The sequence below is a fragment of the Oryzias latipes genome, chromosome 24, assembly GCF_002234675.1.
Source record: "Oryzias latipes chromosome 24, ASM223467v1".
In the NCBI taxonomy this organism is placed as follows: domain Eukaryota; kingdom Metazoa; phylum Chordata; class Actinopteri; order Beloniformes; family Adrianichthyidae; genus Oryzias; species Oryzias latipes.
In genome coordinates, this window is record NC_019882.2 from 13303729 (window position 1) to 13325482 (window position 21754).

The following is a 21754-nucleotide window of genomic DNA, read 5'->3' on the forward strand; positions in this document are numbered from 1 at the left end:
CACCTTTATCATAAAGTTTTTTGTTCCATGTGGGTTTTTTCAGCATGCAATCAAGAGCGGTACAAGATTTTCTGGGGACCCTGGGCAATCTGTCACAAAGGCACCATGTTTTTCTCATAGAAAAAATAATTTGCTGGTTAAAAAGAAAGTAAAAAATGTAAGCAAAAGTTAAAATTGCACATAATTATTTACAATAAAAAACCCAAAGGATTAATTTGAATGTGGAGAAAAACAAAAGGCTAGAAATACAGACCTAAAGAATGAAAATAAAACAAAAAAACATTTAAAAAACATAACAAAAAAGAAATGTCAAGTAAAAATACAACATTTAGTGGTTTTAAGTTGGTCAGCTTTTTGGGGCGCCCTCCTGCCCATCCTGCCTTTTCCTCATTGTGTTTATTTTCAGACTTGTGCATCAGACATTTGAAGCCTTTCATTAGGCTCAGAGGAGCATTTAGTGCAGATGAGGATTCTCTCGTGGCGAATCATAAAGACCTTTCTATAATTCATTGGTTGGTATTCCTCAGAAAGACTTTTTAGAGTTAAGTCCCACAAACAGGATTGAACCATTGACTGTATAAGACAACTGAATTGAGTGAGTGTAACGTCACCCATACAAAAGGGCTCACTTCCTGCTCCAATCACATGAAGTCAATTCAGTCGCCATTGTTCTGCGATACAGATGTCGAACCACATGTCATCTGTAAGCAGTGGTTGACCCAAATCGGTCTGGCTCAAAATTTCTATGGTAACCACTCTTGCCAATCAGGAATGAGCTTGTTGGAAGCCACACCCCTTCCACAGAAAGCAGGCTACACAAAATCTGAAATGTTTCAAGTTTTGGCGTGAGACCACTTAGTTTAATTGAAGCACCAGTTTACAACTTCAATAACTGGGATTTTGGTTTGTTGGAGCCAGCAGGTACCTGACCACGCCCCTAACCACCCGGGGGGCGTGGTCACTCAGTTGAGTTCTCCTATACAGTCACTGATAGAAACTCCGAACTACAAAAAAACTTTATTGTACATTTGATATTAGCCGGGTTTCACTTTTGTAGCCAATTCATGAGAAAATATGAACTTTCATGTGTAAATATTGTCTTCTAAAAACAGACCCTCATTTAGTATCTTCTAGCATAAAATATTCTGTAAAAAAAAAGAACTTGAACAGATCTCTGATTTGAAAGGTAGTTGGATTGTCACTGTGATTCTCCTGGGGGTTTATGCTGCTGCCCTTCCCTTTTGGTGCCATTATATGTAAAGATTCTGGTGCTAATATTGAAAACTAATGCAAAAACAAACAAGCACTAAAAAAGCCTCACTTTTTTGGAGAGTGTGATTACTATACTGTCAAGCCATGACAATAAAACTCTACTTCCCTCTTCTTCTTTTCTGTCCGGTCCAACAAATAACGGTTAAAATATATTAAATATAAATTAAGGATTAGCCTAAATTACAAAAGGGGTTTATACAAATATACACCTTGTGTGTTAGAAGACATATAACCCCCTGTTGTAACAGTAAAATCTGTCCAACACAAGAGGCCTTCAGCTCTTATCTGTTTGCTCCGCTGTTGGAATAAAAGAAAGAAAAGAACAAAACTGGAATTTCTTTGTTCATCTCCAGTTTTTTTGACTGTTCCAACAAGGTTCAATTGGCCAATGAACAAAAATAAAAAACATTCTGGATTGTACTGATTTTCCTCACGTCGTGTGAGGAGCCTGCTGGCTGTGAGTGAGGATGCACAGCAGTCGGTGAACAACGTCGGCTCAGATAAGCGACTCACAAACGCACACAGGATGTTTGTGCATCACATGAATCAGCATGTTTGAGCATCAGAGTGAATAAAAAACACAGCTTCCAGTTGGCTGAATGTTTGGAGACACTGGAAACTTATTAGCCTAAATAAAAGTCATTACACTCCTTCCTCTATGTGATTCCGTCACATCTGCTTCTGCGAGCTGAGTGTATGTTTCTATGCGCAGGGAGATGGGATGTGAAATTTCTGCTGCAATGCTGCACTCCGAAATGCAGTTTGTAGTCATCTGAGAGGCTAATGAGAGCAAAGAGAGTTCAGCCCTGAAGCCACCCAATTAAATAGTCTGTTTTCTTTAAAGCAGATAGAAAAACAAACACTTTTTCTTACTGTTTCTCTTTCTGCTCCACTTCCTCGTTGGTTTGCCTCAACATAAATCTCACATGTTGTTTTTTATTTACTTTGCCATATCATGCAAACACCTCTAGCAGATCTTCGATGGAGCACATCAGTTAGATCGATTGAATTTACATTTATAGTTTTAGTAAAGGTTTTTAGTAAATTGAAGTATTTTTGTTCCATTGGGCGAAATAAATCTATCACGAAATAATCAGTAACTTTTTGGAGAAATGTTGCCAATTAGAACCACATAAGATTATTAATTTAAAAGTCTCACAAAAAGGGAAATTGAATTGAGATTAAAATGTTATAACTAAGATTATAAATAAGATTGCTCGTGATATATATTTATATATTTAGATTTGTGTTGTTGTGCACTATTAAAACAGTCCTAATATGTGATTTTACAGGAATATTTGTTGAATCCATAAAACCTCGTTTTGTTGTTACACAACTACCAGTGCAGTGCGACAAAGTCACCAGCAGATGGCAGTGTTGCGCTGCAGCATGAACGCCTGAAAGCGCGTCGTTGGCGGATTTTGCCGAGTGGAAGCGGAAAATAGGAGCGTAGACAAGAAATACTGAGTGAGGCGAGGCAGAAGAAGGCTGCAGATCCAGCAGGAGTCCGGAGAAGGAAGCCGCCGATGTCAGGAGGAGGATGCCAGCATGCGGTGGTGAGTACACCGATGAAGCTTTATCCGTCACGCGGCGCTCGAATGTGACATCCGTCTGTCATCATGCGGCGGAGGCTGCGGCCGGACGCAGATGTTGGATGAGCGGATGATGATGATGATGTCCAACAGCAGGAAAGAAAGTCTCTGCAGGAGCGGGAAGGCGCTTTATGTTTTCAACATGATATTAAACAAAACACAAATGGATAAAGTTATTGATCAATATTCAATATTTTCATGTTTCTGATAATAATATTTTTCAGCTATTTTTTTCTTTTCAAAAGCAGATCCTTTAGTGATCATATTTTACATTATATTATGAAATTATTAAATTATAATGATGTAAGTTTAAAAAAATGTTTCCCTCATTCTGAGACTTTTGGGGCGGCCATATGACTTACAAATATTACAAATTTCACACACGTTTCAACCTATTAAGTAAAAAATGACTCAATTTCTGAAAAAGTCTTTTATAAGTAAAATGACGAAAACATTTATACATTTATAAATTGAATCAATGAATGACCTTAAAGTGATAATTTACCCTTTTTTTAATAGAAAACTCAACATATTAGAACAATAAACAGTGAAAAAATCTGAAAACACATGATTACTGTTGCTGATACTGTTGCTGTCCTTTCAGTGTAAAAGTTTCCATGTGACTTTTTTATGCAGAATTCAACCTATCAAGGAAATATTTGTCACAGACTCAAGAAGTGTTTTCTTAAACTCAAATGTATTAGTAGAAAAAAATACAAGAAAAATTTATCATTAAACAACATACAATAGATAAATTAATAACATTTTAATGCGCGACATTTAGGAACAATAAATGGTGAAAAATTATGAAACCCTTGATTATGGTTGCTGAAAAAATCTCTACATCCTATATATATTTGGAGTTCTTTGTGTAAAAGCATCCATGTGAATTTACAAATGTACATATTTTATGCAGATTTCAACCTATAAAGCAGATATGAGTCACAGTCTTAAGAAGTCTTTTTTTCTTTAAATGTATTAGCAGATTAATGAAAAAAATCAAAAGTATTAAAATAAAGAATAATTAATATAAAATGGATAAATGATCATTATACAAATAAAATACTCAACATATTAGCACAAAAACAGCATTAAAAAAAACTCTGTGGTATCAAAACATTATTTTTATTTTCTTTAAATATCAACATAAAGGCAGAAGTCAGTTGAAAGTGAGAAAGATTACAGATTAACAGTCTGGATTATTCTGCAGTGCAACATGGAGTCGTCTAACTTTCTTTAGTTTGACAGATTAAAGATCTATTTACATTTTTTGTCATTTCTGTCATATAAGAAATCCAACCCTGTGAGATATTTCTTTAGAGAATAAAATAATAAGCGAAGCCATAAATGCCATGAGGTGATTCATTCCTCCTGGAACCTCCCCCTCCTTACAGAGGATTTAATGCGAGGCGTTCTGTGAGTCAGCCCCTGTTCCTGCCGCTTGCTCTTTGTGTCACATTCCACGTTGCAGAACCCATAACTTCCACATGACAGACGACATGCAGAACAAATTCGCAGAACACCTCAGCCTGAAAATGTCGCTGAGTTTCCCAAACTGCAGTCACAAACACTTCTTTGACCCAGCAAATATTTAATTTCCTTAATGGTGCAGACTTTTAATGCTTGACAAACTATAAAAAATATGGCAGGTGTGACATTTTTTGACAATCGAATTTAATGGATTCAATATGTTATGTCTGTGTTATGTATGTATTTATTAAAATATTTCAATTTATGACTAGGAGACAGGTATACAGAATACAGCATCACTTTCTTTTATTTGATTGGCAATTTATTATTAATATCTGAAATTAATTTGATCAATCTATGTATTTTTATTTTAATTGTCTTTTCTTTATCTTTTTTTATAATTGCTTGAAATAAACCAATCAACTAAGCTTATTGTTCTGGAATTACCAATTTATTTGAACAACTTTCTGACTCTCAAATTTTAACTTTTTTAACCTTCATTTTTTTTTTCACCCCCTAAATAAATTCAACTTTTGAATTCTCACACATCCACTCAAAATTAGGACTTTTATTCCATTGTTTTCATTTTTTATTTAAATATTTGACTTCATCATTAAAATTATAGCTTAATTCTTAAATTCTATCTTTATTATCAAACTTCTACCCTTTGTTTTTAAAGTTAAACCTTTCAGAACTCAGTCTTTGAACCTGAAAGTCTTATTTTTTTCCCATCTTCATGGGCCTGAATTCATTTACGGTAATCTATTTCTATTGATTCTCATAATTTCAAGCTTTTAAAGCTCAAACTTTAGGTCAAAATTTTAAAATAATTCCCAAACTTCTTATTTTCGTTGGACCTCTGCCATTCATCCTATATTTTTTTATTTCCCTTAAACCTGACAAATTGAAAAATGTAAAGTCAGTAGACTATAGGTAAGTCTGGTGCCGCCAAAAAATGAAGAAATGTGGCATGGAAGAAATCATATTTAACCTGTTTCCTGCGAAAAGAGCTTGTTTTTAATCGATTGTTCCTAATTCATAATGGATCCACGCTTTTGTTTTGACAGCTTACTGAGATGAGAAAAGAAGATCTTAAACTGATTGGAAACCCCTGCTGCTGCCTTCACTGACTGTGGGAGGCATTTCAAACGTCTCACCTGGGAGAGGTGATGCAGGATTGAGTCACATGCTACTTCAAGAGTGATCAGCAACCAAAGCTGCGGGAGCCCCTATTGCTGTCTGGACTCTAGTTCCTCTTGGGCGTTGAGCAGAGCAAACCTCTGCAAGAACTCTGCTCATTACGCGACATAATTGATGTTTATGCTCTGAGGACCCAGAGGACCTCTGAGCGGCTGTAGGGAAGCTCAGAAGGGATGGGGAATAAAACCTCCAGCTCGCTTAAGGATCCTGACGGCAGGACTGCCGACATAGAGGAAGAGGTGTTCATTAACAGCATTGCAGGTAAAACTTCAGTTTTACCCCTTTAGTTTTTTACTAACATCTCTTTTTTAAAGGTGATGTATAACCTAATTTTACTGATCCTACAGCATGCTGATGAACTCTTTCCAGAAAGATTTAAATCTCTCTTTTGCGGGAAAAAGCAGATTAGGAGAACCAGGAAGCTGCAGCCATTGCTGTCAGATGCTGTGATGCGCGGCGCGGCTGGATTTGATAAGAGGGCGTTATGTAAGAGGTATAGTTGCTGCTAATTGTTGCAGTGATGGCAGCAGGCTGCCAGGCAGCCCTTTGTGTGCACTGTGCTGGATCACGGGGAAAACACCCACACAGAGAACACTCATCCGATCTGGGCTTTTCAGGAAGCTCCATGCTTGTTTATCCAGGTTAATCCCCAGAGACTCACACCTCTGTGATCCTGAGTCTGGAGTTTTTCTAAATAAATCGTTTTCTTTTAAATATTATTAATAAATAAGTTATAGCAGGAGCTTTAGGCTTAACCCCTTTATGCTTTTCAATTACATAAAACAGTTCTTTAACAGTTTTTTCCATCCAAGTTGTAGATTTAATGTTCTGATGAGTTAAAATTTGCTAAACTCACATTTTAAACCAACAAAATAAAAAAAAAGTCTATTGTTTGAAGGTAAGTTTAGATTACCTTCATCATAATCAAATCAAGTATTAAAATATTTCCTTTTTGGATTTAACAAAACAGAAATGATCAGACCAGTTATGATTTGCTATAATAGCTTATGCTTGTGATAATGAATTCTCAGAGTCTATAAAGCCATGTCGATCAGATCAATTATATGCAAGACCACTGACTGTATAAGAGAACTGGACTGAGCAAGTGTGACTTCACCTATTGAAAAGGATTTACTTCTGGCTCCAACCAAACAAAGTCAATTCAGTTGCCATTTTGGGGCCAGATGACGTCAGTTAGCGGTGATTGGTCCAAGTCGAGTCAATGTTTCTATAGCAACCGCTTTCACCAATCAGGAGTGAGCTTGATCGAAAGCAGGCTCAGGAGAAACATTTCGAACGTTCAATGTGAGAGCACATGCTAACATGCTACTATTCACAAACCTGATTGGTCAATTTATAACTTAAATAACTGGCACTACAAAAAATATAATGAAAATTATATATTATTATTATTCTGACTAATAGAATTACTGAGTAAAGCCGTCTTTTTCCTAAATAAAAGTCCATGGGATTTCGGCTTCTTGGAGCTAGCTGATACTTCCTGTTTGGAACACGAGGGGGGAGGAGTCACTCGGTCCAGTTTTCATGTACAGTATTTTAATTAAAAAGAAAATGTTGACGGTTACAATTGAAGAGTAATTCTGGCCTTTCTTTTTGTCTCCAGGAAGGGCCCCCACAGACGCTCTGCAGGGCCCCAGCCCTAAGCTGTTAGCCTCCTTGCAGTCCCTTGGAGAAAACAGTGACTACACTGTGCTGCCACACTCCCTGCACCAGGTGTGCATCTGTGCGTGAACGTTTCAGAGTAACCACGTTGTGTTAAATCCAGAGGGATAACATCATGTCTTTATTTATCCTGACGGATTGTGCATGAACGTGTGTGGATGTTTTTGAGCTCACAAAACCAGACAAGTGCTGCTCTGCAGTCCAATTTATCCTTGGTAAAGAAACACAAGAAGAAAAATCTCCACAAACTATCAAAGATTTCATACATGCTAACTATTATGCTACAGCAGTTCTGATGCGTGGAGAAGAAAGAAGCAGCAATGAAGTCATTTTTAGATCACAATTTCAACCAACACTTCAAATATGACTCACTTGTCTGAGATATCAAAGAGATTGCAGTTTACTTTACATGGCTGTCAATCATCTTAATACATAGAGGAAGCTGCTTTGAATCAACAAAAAGAGGGAAGATGAAGCCTAAACCTAAGACTGATTTGAGAGAAAAAACATTGGGTTTTTATCTTCGTGGACGCAACCATTTTCTGCTTCGCGTCAGACGGTTCAGGCTTCCACGGCGTGGGTTAATTTCTGATAAATGTTCTAATATTTGGTTATATTTGCTAACAGATCCTACTTTTTGTGGAGAAATGAAGACAATTAAGGCCACTATATTTTGGTGTGCATATAATAAAGAAATGTGTTTTGGCCACGGAAAGGCTATGATCAATGAAAGTCATGAGAGCAGACAGAGTAATCCATAAGCAACACAAATGTCCTTGTTAGGTTGCTAGGTTAAGATAAAAAAGATAAATGGCTTGTGGGATCGAAAGAAAGGCCATTTGACACATCATTAATAAAATATGAGAAAAAGGCTGAGTTTTTCTACCTGTTTGATCTCAAAATGGTAGCTTATAGTCTTCCTAGCTGCTGTTTTAAATTGATCCAGCAAAGCTTTACATATATTGTTGCTAAATGAGAAGTCCCAATGCAATACAGAAGTGACAAAGGGCATAAGAACTGGGTTGTTATGGCAACGGATTACAAGTCATAGGTGGATAATAGGCTTCAATTACTGAACAAAGTGAGTTTACATCCTTTACCCCCCAGTGCATTGCTCAAATCTCTTTATTTAGACAAAAAAAACTGTTGATAAAAAAGTATTTTAAATGGGAAATACATTAATGATTATAAAGTACACTAACGAATAAAGGGCTCATCTGGATTTAATAAAAGAGCTGGAACTAAAACATTAAGCGGATTTATTCAGCAAAACAAGCAATAAATCATTTTCTGTCTGTAAATATATGGCAACTCTGTGAAACCTGTTGAGCTATTATTATTATTTTTTTATAGCTTGATTGAAATTGAGATTAAATGAGGTGCAAACCCAAAAGATTTTTGGAATTTTCCAGCAATCCATTGAGGTTAACTTGTCTAAAAGTAATAAAGAACCAAAAAAAAGTTGAAAGAAGAGAGAAACATGTTAATCTACAGCAGAAGTAGATTCATGTGACCCATTTCTCACAGGTTGTCTGCAGAGATCTGCTTCTTAATTTGATGCCAGCATGTGATTCTTTAAAGGTTTCCAAATGTGCTCACAAGGCTAAACCTACACAAAAATATTAGTTAAATCCATAATTTTTCTTTTCTTTTTTTTTTTTTTTTTAGATTGCAGAAGCCTACTCACTGAAAGGGGACTGTATCCTTGAGGTGCAAAGTGACCTTACATTGTTTGTTTTTTTGGTTTCCCATTTGATTAAAAAAGGAGTTTAGATATCATTAATGTTGCAGCATGAGCTGCTTCTGTTATTTCAAGTGAGAATGAATTAAAAAAAAAATCAGGAAAGTAGACCAGATTTGTGTTTTTTTTAACGTTCAGAGTGAAAAATAGAAAAGCATGTTTTAATGTTCGTCTGTGTGCTTGTGTTCCTCCCTGGCCCTGGGTGTTCCCTTATTCTTTGGCTGGAAGCCCTCAGTGCTGCTTGCATTTGAACTTTACTTCAAGCTTATTTTGCTGCAAAAAACAACATTGATGATGGAAGAAGTGAAAAAGAGACAGAGAATTCATAATGTATAGGCAGAGAAGATTCATGAAGCATGAAAAGAGACATGCCTTACGCAACCTGAGGCCCTGTAGACTCATGAGAGAGAGGATGGAAAGGGTGTGCAAAGACTGAAAAGAATTTCCTGCTAAATAAAAAAATCAAAAGCAAAGGTTTTTATGAAAATATTCATTTAGCATTACAACTGTTTCTATTTAATATCTTTTTCTAATTTCTTTTTTTTATATTCTTCTTGGTTTCTTGATATATTTAGACCTTTTGTCAAATTAAATTTATTGTGAGAAAAATTCACAATATAAATAGTGTGCGCCATTGAATGCTCTAGCCACCCATGCTGCCCACCTTTGACCCAGCCTCACTGGCTGAGAGGCTGCTACACGCGCATTATTCTCCCCCTCTTCTCTAGCCACATGGTAAGAGCTACGTGTGACAAACTGATGGAAACATTTTTTCTTTTCCAAATGGCGGCTCCTCAGTTCGTTTTTATCTCCATAGCAACCATTGTAGTTTGGGGTCGCCTGGGGTAGACATAGAGGTCTACGTAATTTTAAGAAGAATCGGCGAAAGTAATATTTTGGGTTTCCTTGACAACTGAGGTAATATAGTCATGTAAAATGCCTAAAATAGTCATCTTGGATGTTATATTGTGTCGCTCAGCTTGAGCCAGGGATTGATGTAATATTTCGCAATATTCCAGCGTTTAAAATCTTCGACTTGTAATTCCTACATTTCTTTTCCAAGTGGCTTGTCAGTGATGCTCGAGGAGTTATGATAAAAATTCTTTTAAATTTGTTGAAGGTACTTTATTCAAGATGGTTGCCCTTTTCCTAGAAATTTAAGTCTGCATTTCTTTTTATGTATGTTTATTTTATCATATTTATGTACATATGTGGGAAAGTCTCCACAATCTCAGGAGATTTCTCATTTTAAATGCATCTCCCACCAGCAAAAACTATAGCTGTTCTGTGTTTTGGTTCTATAACTGGGAATGCGTAAAGATCCGTCAGCCATCCAGTTCCTTCAGTTGGAGAAGCTCTACCATGAACGTCTACTGAGCAACCTCGCCGCCCTGCAGGAGAGCTGGGGTACTGCATACCTCTGAACTCCTAAACAAACTCTTATTTTGGGTTTTACAAAAAAGTTATATATTTAAATGGCAAATGGTTGTATCTCTAAGAGAGTCGATGGGGGGAAAAGGAGGCCGAGATCTGCTTCGGAACAGATGGCGTCAGTCAATCAAACATGGAGGTACTGAGGGACATCTGCAGGACACACCACAGGTGAACCTGAGCAGCTGAGTTCTTCTGAAGCCATTTTTTTCACACCAGTATGCCTTTGATGTTTCAATCTGTATTTTTGTCCTCATTATGTCACAGACAATGAGACAGCTGAATTTCCCCTGTAGTCTTCTGTTGGTTTTTAGTGAGTTTGGCAGCAAGCTTTTAACTGGACCTGTTTTATTTTCCTGTCTTTGTTTTCTGTTTGCCGTCTCTCAGACCATCAGTTAAAGTAGACCAGGTAAGACATATTCTGCTCTGTCTTCAGCTTTAAAACCTTTTATTTGTTTTTGCTCAAGTCATTTTTTTGATTCCTTTTTTTTCATTGACAGAATAAGATAAATGCAACAATAAATGACAATCACAGCAAGAGTAAGGAGCTACAACCCTACCAGGATGAAGGTAACAGTCTGTAGCAGCCACGACACAACATCTGTACTTGATGTCCTGAAGGTATTCAAGCATGAAATCACCGTAAGGTCCAGTTTTTAAGGATGTTTTCTGTGTAGCAGCTTCCAAAATTAAAATTAAAACAGGTAAACTCAAAGTTTTTTGGAACTTAAAGGTTTACTGAGGTCACACATAGAATACAAAAACTGAAGCAAATTGAAGAAACAGATGGATGATGGACATGTTTTTTTTTTCTAAAGTATTTTTGATGTAACTAAATTTAAAGGTTAAGGTTTTGGATTGTCAAATTAGTTGATCAAGATATATTTTATTGGTATTTCTGGAATCTTACCAAGTGCCAATCCTTTGACTTCCGGTTTGAGGCTCTATTGAAAACAAAACTCAGTGGAGTAAAGTTTAACAGTTAATTAAGAATGGTTTGAAAAATCAGGTTAGTGTGTTTTTATTCTAGGGGTCTACTCTGTGACTTCCTGTTTGAAGCAAATTTAAAAAGGAAAGCAACTGCAGCAACTTCTTCCATCTGCAATTAAACGTATTTCCATCACATCTGTACTTGTATTTTTACTTGTTAAATTTTTTGTATATAACATTAAATTAGAAATAAATGGGGGCTTGACTTTTTTGACTTTCAGAGGATTGTAGCCTCATACCACATTCAGCCAAAATGCCAACAATCAAATCAGTAAAAGCTTCCATTGAAAACACCTATTGTCTTCAAACCATTTTGGCTGCAAATATCCCTTAATTTGTTATCTACTTAAAAGCCATAACACGTGATTTTTAATTTTTTTTATCTGGTAATAAATTCAGGTATCAAGGAATTAACAGCAGATTTTTTTTTGTGACCTTTCAATTATTTTTATTTACAACTTTTTTCTCTACTGCATGGATGATCAAATCGTCATTTAATGAGCTCCAATGTTCTTCCCCTAACTCCAAAACACAGTCTTGTCTTCTCTCACGTGTTGTGGTGTAACATGATCCGGTAGCTAAATGTTAACTAACGCAACAGTCTCAGACTAACTTTGAGTGAAATTCCACTCTCATGGGGTGATTTCTGACCAATTTGACATACCGGTACTCAGAATTGTTTTTACTACAGTGATACAAATGTTTAATAATCTGTTTGGTCTTCAGAATCCCTCCAGCTTCTAATGCAAATGTTTTAGTAAAATGATAATAGCTGAACTGGAAGGTCTTGTCTTAATGGAAATGTGTTCATTCTGACACTTGTTCCGCTTTGAAACTATAAAATGAATGACCACACTGACACACATTTTTTCAGACCATGTGACGGCTCACTGCGATGAGGAACAGGAGCACAGCCTGAGCTCAGAGCCAGAGCCTTGCTCGGAGCAGACGGCCCGATGGGAGGAGGACAGAGGAGCGGGAGCTTACGAGGAAGGGCGCGAAGTAGAGGAGGAACAGGTGGAGGAGCAGTGCGAGGAGACCCCAGAGGAGGAGGAGGTGAAAGTGGAATGGCCAGCAGGTGTGCCTCAGGCCTCAGAGAAAGAGCTGGTCAAACTGTCCCATAAAGAAGGGGTAAGAAAGGGGTAATCACGTGATTCAGGGCAGTTCTTCTCCTCTGTCTCTCCCACTCCTTTCTCCCACAGTCCACTCTACACTGTGCTGTTATGACTTCCTTCTGGAAAATCGATTTGTTTAAGTCCTCCACCCCTCAGACTCCTATGAACTCTGAGATCATCAACCTCCACCCATGTTCCCACCCTGCCAAACCTGCTAGATTTTGGAGGCAGGGGCTAACACTCGGTTTAGACTCTGAGCCAACAGGGCGACGCCTTTTAAGGAAAGGAACTGAGAGCCAGAAAAGAACATGTGGCTGACTTTAACAGCTAAAGAACTGGACTGTTGTGTAAACTACAGCTCTCTTTCCTCCATCTGCTCACTTAAGGTTTTGTTGACACTCAAATGCTGAAGTGGTTTGTTGATGACAAGAAGGGATAGTTCACAACATTTCCTTCAGATACATAAAAATATATAAAGTGACGTAGGTTTTGGAGATTCTGAGAATAAACCAAGAATAGGAATAAATATAAAAAGTCAACTATGCTATACTTTAATATGACTGCAGGAAAGAGCAAAGGCCCATAAACAGACCAGATGAGGATTTGATAAAAAGTCGCCCCTGAATGGAGCAACCAAATGACCCCCAAATAAAATAACTTTTTAAAATGTTATTTAACTGTTTGCACACGTTTGCATTTGCATATTGATGCATTAGTTCCACTAACAGCCTTTCAATGAATGTAGTCCCTTAGTAAAGGAAAAGCGCACACATCTGCTTCTTGTTTTTGTGAAAATCAGCATTTGTGAATACTCATTTAGTGATTTCCCAATGTGGGATGCTTTTTTTAGCACAGGATTATTAGTTTAGAACACCTGAAAAAGGAAGGAAGTCCCTGTATTTTGATTGGCTCACTGTTTGGAGGTGGGACCCACAGTCCCCCCCAACACAAAAACACACAACTGAGGGGACATTTAGACTTCTTTAAATAGTTTTTTTTATCACAACTCCTGCTCTGCTGCTTATAACTTTAAACATTTTTGTTTGAATCCGTTTTGAGGCTGTCTGACTAGACCCCTAACCCTGATAAAGTTATAGACAAGAACTAAGTTATTATTTTTCTTGACTCTTTGTCCCCCTCAGACCTCCCCTGATGGTCTGGTCTCCATTCTGAAGAGGAGGCGCGCATCACTGGATGGTCTGCCTCCTCCAAGTGACACCAGCTCGAAGCAGAACTCCAAACGCAAAGTTCGCTTCAGTGAGCCTGAAGATGGCATGGACCAAGGTAGTATTTCACAATAAACAAACAAAAAAAAAGTACTTAATTAAAACCTAATAAACAAAGAAGCAGAACTGTCCATAAATACGGCCCTCACAGCTGTGTCTTCCTGTTAGATGATGTGGGTGGAAACTCCCTCCTTGTTCTGCTGCTGCTTTGTCTGCTCACGGTGGTGATCAGCATTGGGGGGACTGCCCTCTACTGCACCCTGCTGGGCACTTACTCCAACATCTGCACAGACTTCACCCACAACGTTGACTTCTACGTCTCAAATGTGCAGCAGTTCTTTGAAGGGGTCAGGCGCTGGCTGCCCCTCTGGACCGGATAAGACTTTCCTCTGCGGACAGAAGAGACCCGACTTTTGGTTTCACCAGCGCTGACTTGATGCAGCCGTCTGGATGTTAGTCAAGCTAAAGTGCTTGGCTAACACTGCAGCATATCAGAGAAGGACTGGTGTGCAAATCTCTGAAGGGAGACTAAAATAAAATGTGTACTACTGTTTTTGTGACCATTCCAGACATCACACAAAGAGGGCTAATGACTCTCATCCACAGCGCTGTGAAAAAAGTATTTGCTCCCTTTCTGATCTTTTCATTTTTCGATTATTTCTCACACGTATGTGTTTTACGTCAAACGTATTTCTATTCTTTAAAAACATCTATGACCTGGTGTCAAAAAGATATTGCCCCACAAAAGTAAAAGCAGGTTGTGCCACATTCAGTCAAGGAGTGAAGTTGATCTGTAATCAGAGTGCTCCTAAGCATTAGGTTGTGAATCAATGTCCAGTCCAGTTTTATGTATGGCACAGAATTCTTTCAATGAAGTGGGATGTTTTTCTAGGACATAGTCTCTGCAGAGCGGCAGCAGTTCACTAGAAATTGTTTATATATGTCCTCTATTAGAAAAATGCCACAAGAAAATGTTAAAAACACCAAAAAGGCCATTTTTATCAGAGTGGGTCTTTAGTTCAAATCCTGACGCACCAAAGTAAATCCAGACAAATGTCTCATCATCACCATGTTTGAAGTGAAAAAATAAAAGTTAGTTTGACTCTTGAGGACATCTTCCCCAATTTTTTCCTCAAAAGTCAGATGAATTTTGGTTCTTGTTTAATATTGTCACTGGAAATGGACTTGTAACCTTTTCTGATACATGTCACCAATTTTCTTTGTCAGTTGTGTGACGGTTTGGCCAGCGATGAAACCCGGGAGCAGGAAGGACACGACTTATGTCCTCGCATTAGCGTAGGTTTTAATAACCAGAATAAACAAAACCAAAATCAGGGAAAGCTCAAAGACACTCAGACACTGAACATGTGAAAGTCACTCCTTTTAACCCTTGTGCTATCCTAGGCACTTTAACATTGGGAGTTGGGTCATCTAGACCCAGTGTTCTGAACCTTTTTTCTTCAATGATTTGTGATCTTCACTGGTGTCCATGGATTGTATGAAATTCGCTTCACCTTTATCCACCTTTGTCATGGTAGGGAGAACACGTCAATGTAAGGGTGGGGTCGTAGGAAAACACAAGGGATATAGGAGCTTAATGAGAAATAGATTGCAGCTGTGACTCTGACAGGAGACCTCAGAAGAGGGGAGTTCATCCAGGAGAAGTCACAGCCTGCCAGACTAATCAAAACATAAAACCACAACATGGGCAAAATAAGCATTTCAAAAATTTTTTTTACCATACATGTAAAGTTACTTTTTAGTTACTGTTTTTCAGTCTAACAATAAGTCTAAGAGTGACAAAGTTAATTTGAATCTAACTTCCAAAACCTGCCTGGCAAGTTTATTCCTACCAGAAATAAAATGAAATCCTCCTTTAAAAGAGAATTTTAGGTTTTTTAGGGTTCAATCGACTTATATTTTTGATTATTGGATGCACATAGAATGCAACAAAAAATGTAAGTTTTATTTTTACAGTTGCTAAAATTTTCTTACTCCCAAATTGTAAAAATCCATCTTGTATTGTGTTTTTGTTCAGGGTATAAATAACCAAATCTTTATTTTTTATTTTTCTTGGAGCTCTACATGTCCTTTGCTGAAGCACACACACAAATAGTTTTATCCTTTAACTTCAGTCATAACCCAATGTTTACCTCGGCTGAATAAAACGCACATTTTTTCAATCTTCTTTAAAGGAGCAGCTAAAAAAAATGAAACTGTGCCTTATGAACATGATGGCACAGCACATGTTAATCTGCATCAACTTTATTCATTTTCATCCTTTTGTTGTCTATGAAACAGTGACAGGTCTTTAATTTCCTCCGTGTTGTACCCTTTTATGCATACTTTGTTTCTTTTCTTTTCTTTTGTAATGAGACTTTAGGATGCCATAAAATGTTTTTCTTTGTGTGTAAATAGTAAAACATTTTTAACCACTAGGCTGCAATTCACCAAAACTGAAAATATATTAATTAAATGTTGTATTGTTCACCAAACTTCTGTCTTTCCTTTCTGAGTTTCAAATGTTTGAACATTTATAAATGTGAACTCTGGTTATTGTTTTCTGACATTGTTTCCTGCAGTTTGTTTTTTCTATTTCATTTTGGAAGTTTGTCTAAAAATTAGTAGAATATAGTCACTTAGGACACCTTTTTTTGTGAATAAAAATGTGTTTAGTACTAATTTTTTAATTCATTTATTGATTTATTTGCTTCATTATTCAAATTGGATGTTTGTTTACGAGCTCAGTTAATGGTGCGCTCCAAACAGCCTGACTTCTCCTTAGGCGTAATTATCAACTATGGCCACTAGATGGCGATGCAGCAACAGAACATTAAGCTTAGACACAGAGGAGCTGAAGATGCCATCTGTTCAAGCACGTTCCTCAAAGTTATGTAACAAACCAGATCAGTCATGAGCATGACTTTGCATTTCACAATCTGTCTGTTATCTGTTTACGAAAACAACGTTTCTTTTTGGTTCTTAACTTCTGCTCTCTGCTGTCACAGTGAGGGCTGAACAGTGAGAAGTGGAGCAAGGTCAGTTTGCACATTACTGCAAACGTGCTTTACTGTGCATTTAATGTTTTGTAATTGATCACTGAAGCATGGGAGAACCAGTTTAAAGGCGGTTCTTTTCAGGTTCAGTTGTGGGTTTACAGTCAAACGGAGGACATATATGAACAAAATTAAGACTGTAATTGCATATCTGAGTATTTCTTTATTTAAATAATTATAAATCAGCAGGAGAAAAAATGTCGTTGGAAAAAGCTTGTAGTTGTTACATAAAAACTACAATCAGCTAGCCACCAGTTTCCTGCTCTTCTCCATTCCGATACATCCACTTGAAGATGACCAGATCCGTGTATCCGTGCTCCAATATTGCTCGCCATTTTTGTTGCACCGGTAATGGTAAGTTGAAGTTGTGAGAAGCTAACGAACAACTGCAGCTCTGCAGAAACTACGTCTTTGAAAATGGCACAGGTTTCTTTTTTAGGCTAAAAACTGCATAATCTTAAATAAAACACTTGGTTCTTAACTCAAATGCTTTTACAATAGATCAAAAGATGATCTAGCTGTTAGGTAATCTTTAAAGACCCATTCTGATGAAAATTGTTCTTATAACCCTTGTGTTATCTTAGATGACCCCACCCTTGCTTTGATGTGTTCTCCCTACCATAACAAAGATGGATAAAGGTGGAAAGATTTCAAGTAATCCATGGACACCAGTGAAGATCACAAATCATTGAAGAAAAAAGGTTCAACTGGGTCTAGATGACCCAACTCCCAATGCTAAAGTGCCAAGGATAGCACAAGGGATAATGTTTGTTGGTGTTTTTAAGTCATATTTCTCCATTGTTTTCTGTTTTAGGGCGAATGTTTGTGTGTCTTTTGTCGGGTCACCCTGACTGGTTTACTGACAACCCTCAGTAAACCCGTCAGGTGATCATGACGGTTTTACTGATTACCTTGATGACCCTCAGTCCCCCACGCGCCTCTCATAGGCTCATTTGTGTTTCGTAATGTGTCTTCTGCAAATAATTTGTTTTTCAAGATTAGTTCTTCTGGTCCAACCTCAAACTCATTAGAATCCATTGTTTTCCCTTTCAACACTGATATAAAAGCCTTTTTTGTTATTTCATGAATTTTCAGCCAGTCAAGGTGTCAGAGTAAAGAGCAAATCTGCGTTATTACTGTAACTCATAGCTGAACTGCATAGGGTGCACAGGATTATAGAATAAATTAGCTTAATAGCTGATATTTATGCTTACCAACATCATCTGGCTCCAACACGTCGGCGCCAATATCGTGAAAAGATGACGACTGAATTGACTTTATTTGATAGCCTGAAGCAAGACATCTTCTATGGGTGATGTCAAACTAATTCTGTCCAGTTCTCAAAGTCAATGAATGATGCTAGCTAGCTAGTTGGTTGGGTGGATGGATGGATGGATGGATGGATGGATGGATGGATGGATGGATGGATGGATGGATGGATGGATGGATGGATGGATGGATGGATGGATGGATGGATGGATGGATGGATGGATGGATGGATGGATGGATGGATGGATGGATGGATGGATGGATGGATGGATGGATGGATAGATAGATAGATAGATAGATAGATAGATAGATAGATAGATAGATAGATAGATAGATAGATAGATAGATAGATAGATAGATAGATAGATAGATAGATAGATAGATAGATAGATAGATAGATAGATAGATAGATAGATAGATAGATAGAAAAACAGAAAACAAAAAAGGTAGTATCATTAGTTTAAAAAAGAACTAAGATAAATAATAAAAACTAATTTTAAAAAATACATGAAAAAGTATTACACTGGATTACAACGATTATATAGTTTGAACAAGATGATGTGTAATGAATGTGGACTAAGCCAAACACGATTAAAAGGATTCTGGTTATTTCTGCTGCTATGGTGAATTAAAACCTGACACCAATAAACACAGACACAAGTGCAACTAGGGTTTATTACTTTAATCAATTTAGCTAGCTACAAAATGCCCACCACTTCACACACTGACAGAATACAGAGAGGGAGTCTTTAATATTACATGCGTTGAGGACATCAATCTCACAGTTTCTGCTATTGTGTCATTCAGGTTTGGGGATTCAGTCACCTTACTGGAACTACGTAACATGTTGGCGATTTGGTGTGCATAGTTCTAAAGTACAGAAGCAACATAAGAACCCTTTAGTTTGCAGTTTTAGAGTATAGTTACTGTCATTTAATACTATCTGTATTAGTTTTTTACCAATAACAAACCACACGGGGAGAAGAAACTTACAGGTACAGTCTTAGAAAAGTAAGGTCTCTCAGAAATATGCGTCTTTTGCTTTACATTGCAAACTTTTATTTACTTTTTTTAATGGTCAGAGCATCCAAAACCTATGTTACAGTACACAACCAGTCCTCATCTTTCAACACAACAGAACGTCTTTTTCGGTGAACTGCATAATCATTTAGAAAACAGGTCTTTTTTTTTCTTTTTTTTTCATTTTTGCAACCCCAAGTCCTCGTATCTCACTCCAACTTCATCACACCCTTTTTATTGTTTTACTTTGAATCCCTTTTGCATTTTTGTACAACGAGATGGTCACAGTCGGTAATTATCATCAAGACAGAGAGTGGCACTATTGCAAACTTGCAGGAGTATGGAACGATCAACTGTGTCCTAATATGGAGCATGCGTTTTGTCAATTTGCTACGGCCATATTACCATTTTTTTATATATGTTTTTCAGACATGGTTTATTTATAAGACTAAAATCTACCATTTGTCATGCAGAGAACGCACAATTCACGTCACTTGGAATGCAATGTCTAATACAGCTACAGAGAGTCTAAGTTGCACATTGTCATAACAGTAACTCAGAATGACTGCGATGAAGGAAAACGACTGCCTTCTCTTTGCGTGTGCTCTTTCAAACCTTTCTCCGCTGTGCCGCAGCTTTGTAAAGCTTTAACTGGTGCTTTTCGCCCCCCTGCCCTCTCTGTTTCGTTTGTCATAACACCAAAAAAAAAGCGGGACTGTAGCCCGGATGGAGGGAAACAGTTTTACAAAGACAATACTGAGATACTGGAAAGGAAAAAATAACAAAACAAACAACTTTTTGAGCATTCCTATAATATACTTATCATTCAGAGTACTTCAAATATTTATTTTATATATATATATATATATACATATATATGTATATATGTGTATATATATTTATGATAAAGAGAATTAAAAACTTCACAAGTGAGCTAGAGAGCCATCAAGTCAGCACTATGTACAACCTTTGGAAAGAATGATATACGGAATAATAGAAATAATCTTTTTACGAGGACAATCATCTTGAAAAAAGCTGGACAGACGACACGAAGAACAGCATTTACAATGAGTAAGGGGAGGTGTGATATGTGCATGTGTGCAAACCTAGAAGGTCAAGACCATGATGAAAGCATGTCAGCGCCTGCTGATGTGTGGCGCGGGGACGCCGGGAAGATTGTGCTCTGGGGCCGGCGGCGCTTAGCCACTGCCCAGCATCTTTGTGGCACGCTGGTTGGCTTCATCAATCCTAGTCTTGTTGGAATCAGCCTGGAGAGCAGGAGAAGGAGGGAGAGAAGATTTTTAGTTTTGTCTGTTCATAGATGCATGAGAAATCTCAACACAAGTTATTTGCCTGTTCTCTGTAAAAAAAAAAAATCAGTTTCAATGGAATAAACTGTCCAAACTAGTAGAGAACCTTCTCACTTTCATGTTGTAACTTTCTCTTTATTTTCTGCAATGCAGCTTGGGACCCTTTTATCATTTACAGCTTGAAAAAGGAAAACTTTTTTATTTACCCTCACGCATACATAAATCAATATAATATTGTGTAGCTGGTAGATTGTATATAAAATGAACTCATCTGATATCACTACTCTCATCAATGTCTAGTGTTCATTCATAACATTTAACCTTTAACCCTTTCATGTCTGACTATATTTCCATTTATACAAAAGAAAAAATTCTTCAATATTTTTTCCATCCAATGCAATATTAAATTAAGTGCAGTCCTGGATGTCATGGTACTTTGTGAATTAGAGACATGAAGGGGTAAGTACATCGTAATAATACACTTTGAAGCTATCTAATTTTACAAAATTAGTGCCAATATACCATGGTCTGGGTGAATACTTAAACACAGAATTGAATGGACTTCGCAGAAGCTAATGTCCTCCGTTTTGGGTCAGATGGTCCAGGCCTCTGCGTCGTCCTTATATTTCACTCCTCGGCGGGCATTAACCCTTACTTGGTTTTCATACTTGGGTTAATTTTTCTTTTCCGTGTCTCTCAAAGACCATTTCCTTATGTTTATGTTTAAAACAATGCATTTCTGTGCATTGTTTTAACCGTCACTGTGTCATTGTACCTGCAGAAGTTTTAAACTAAATTTAATTACGATTTATCAAACTATTTATTTCCCCTCAACAATTAAAGTAGCTTAACGCCAGTGGGTGCAATTTCTGGTTCTATGCGATGAATGTCATGATTTAAAGTCTCTCTCTCAGCTTTGCTGAAAGCACAGATTCCATTGTTGTCATGCACTCCAGTTAAACCCAAAACATTTTATCGAGATTCTGGTTGTAATCCATTCAGTTCTTTCATTTAAGGTTTTACTGCACTATGTTTTTTTCTTTTGCACACATAGGGTCATTTGGCTCTGATAAACATGGCATTATAAGGTTAAAAAGGCGACAAAAAATAAGTTACAGGAGGCAAAATGTAATAAAAGAGGGAATAAAAATGAGTTTTTTTGCACCTTCTCCATGATCCTGTCGATCTGGCGGTTCTGGGTGTCGATCTCGTTGCCCATATCCAGGGCCATGTGGCGCAGGTTGCCAATGATGCCACCCACCTGCTCCAGGTTCTCGTCCATTTCATTTTCCCGAGCGTCTTCTGTTACCCTGCGTGCAACAACGAGGCCACATAAGAACCCTTAAGGGTCTGCAGGAAGACCAAACCTTATCCTCCAC

General features: G+C 37.4%; 2 protein-coding genes across 4 annotated transcripts in view; one reads left to right on the plus strand and one right to left on the minus strand.

The window, feature by feature from the left end:
- The first annotated feature begins 2674 nt into the window (after window positions 1-2674).
- Window positions 2675-16215, plus strand: LOC105357188 (consortin). Its single transcript, XM_011491759.3, has 11 exons — window positions 2675-2828; window positions 5402-5795; window positions 7159-7268; window positions 8886-8916; window positions 10279-10365; window positions 10458-10560; window positions 10777-10798; window positions 10890-10959; window positions 12254-12510; window positions 13637-13778; window positions 13889-16215. Exons 2-11 carry the CDS (start codon window positions 5708-5710, stop codon window positions 14098-14100), a joined length of 1122 nt encoding a protein of 373 aa, XP_011490061.1. The 5' UTR covers window positions 2675-2828; window positions 5402-5707; the 3' UTR covers window positions 14101-16215.
- Window positions 16216-18712: 2497 nt separating this feature from the next.
- The window catches only part of snap25 (synaptosome associated protein 25), a 31754-nt gene continuing 28712 nt past the window's right edge, over window positions 18713-21754 (minus strand). For all 3 annotated transcript variants that reach the window (XM_023952808.1, XM_023952810.1, XM_023952809.1), the window contains exons 7-8: window positions 21541-21685; window positions 18713-20333 (exon numbers count right to left, since the gene is read on the minus strand). In XM_023952808.1, the coding sequence (XP_023808576.1) occupies window positions 20265-20333; window positions 21541-21685 (214 nt within the window). In that variant the 3' untranslated portion in view covers window positions 18713-20264. The remainder of the gene's footprint in view (window positions 20334-21540; window positions 21686-21754) is intronic.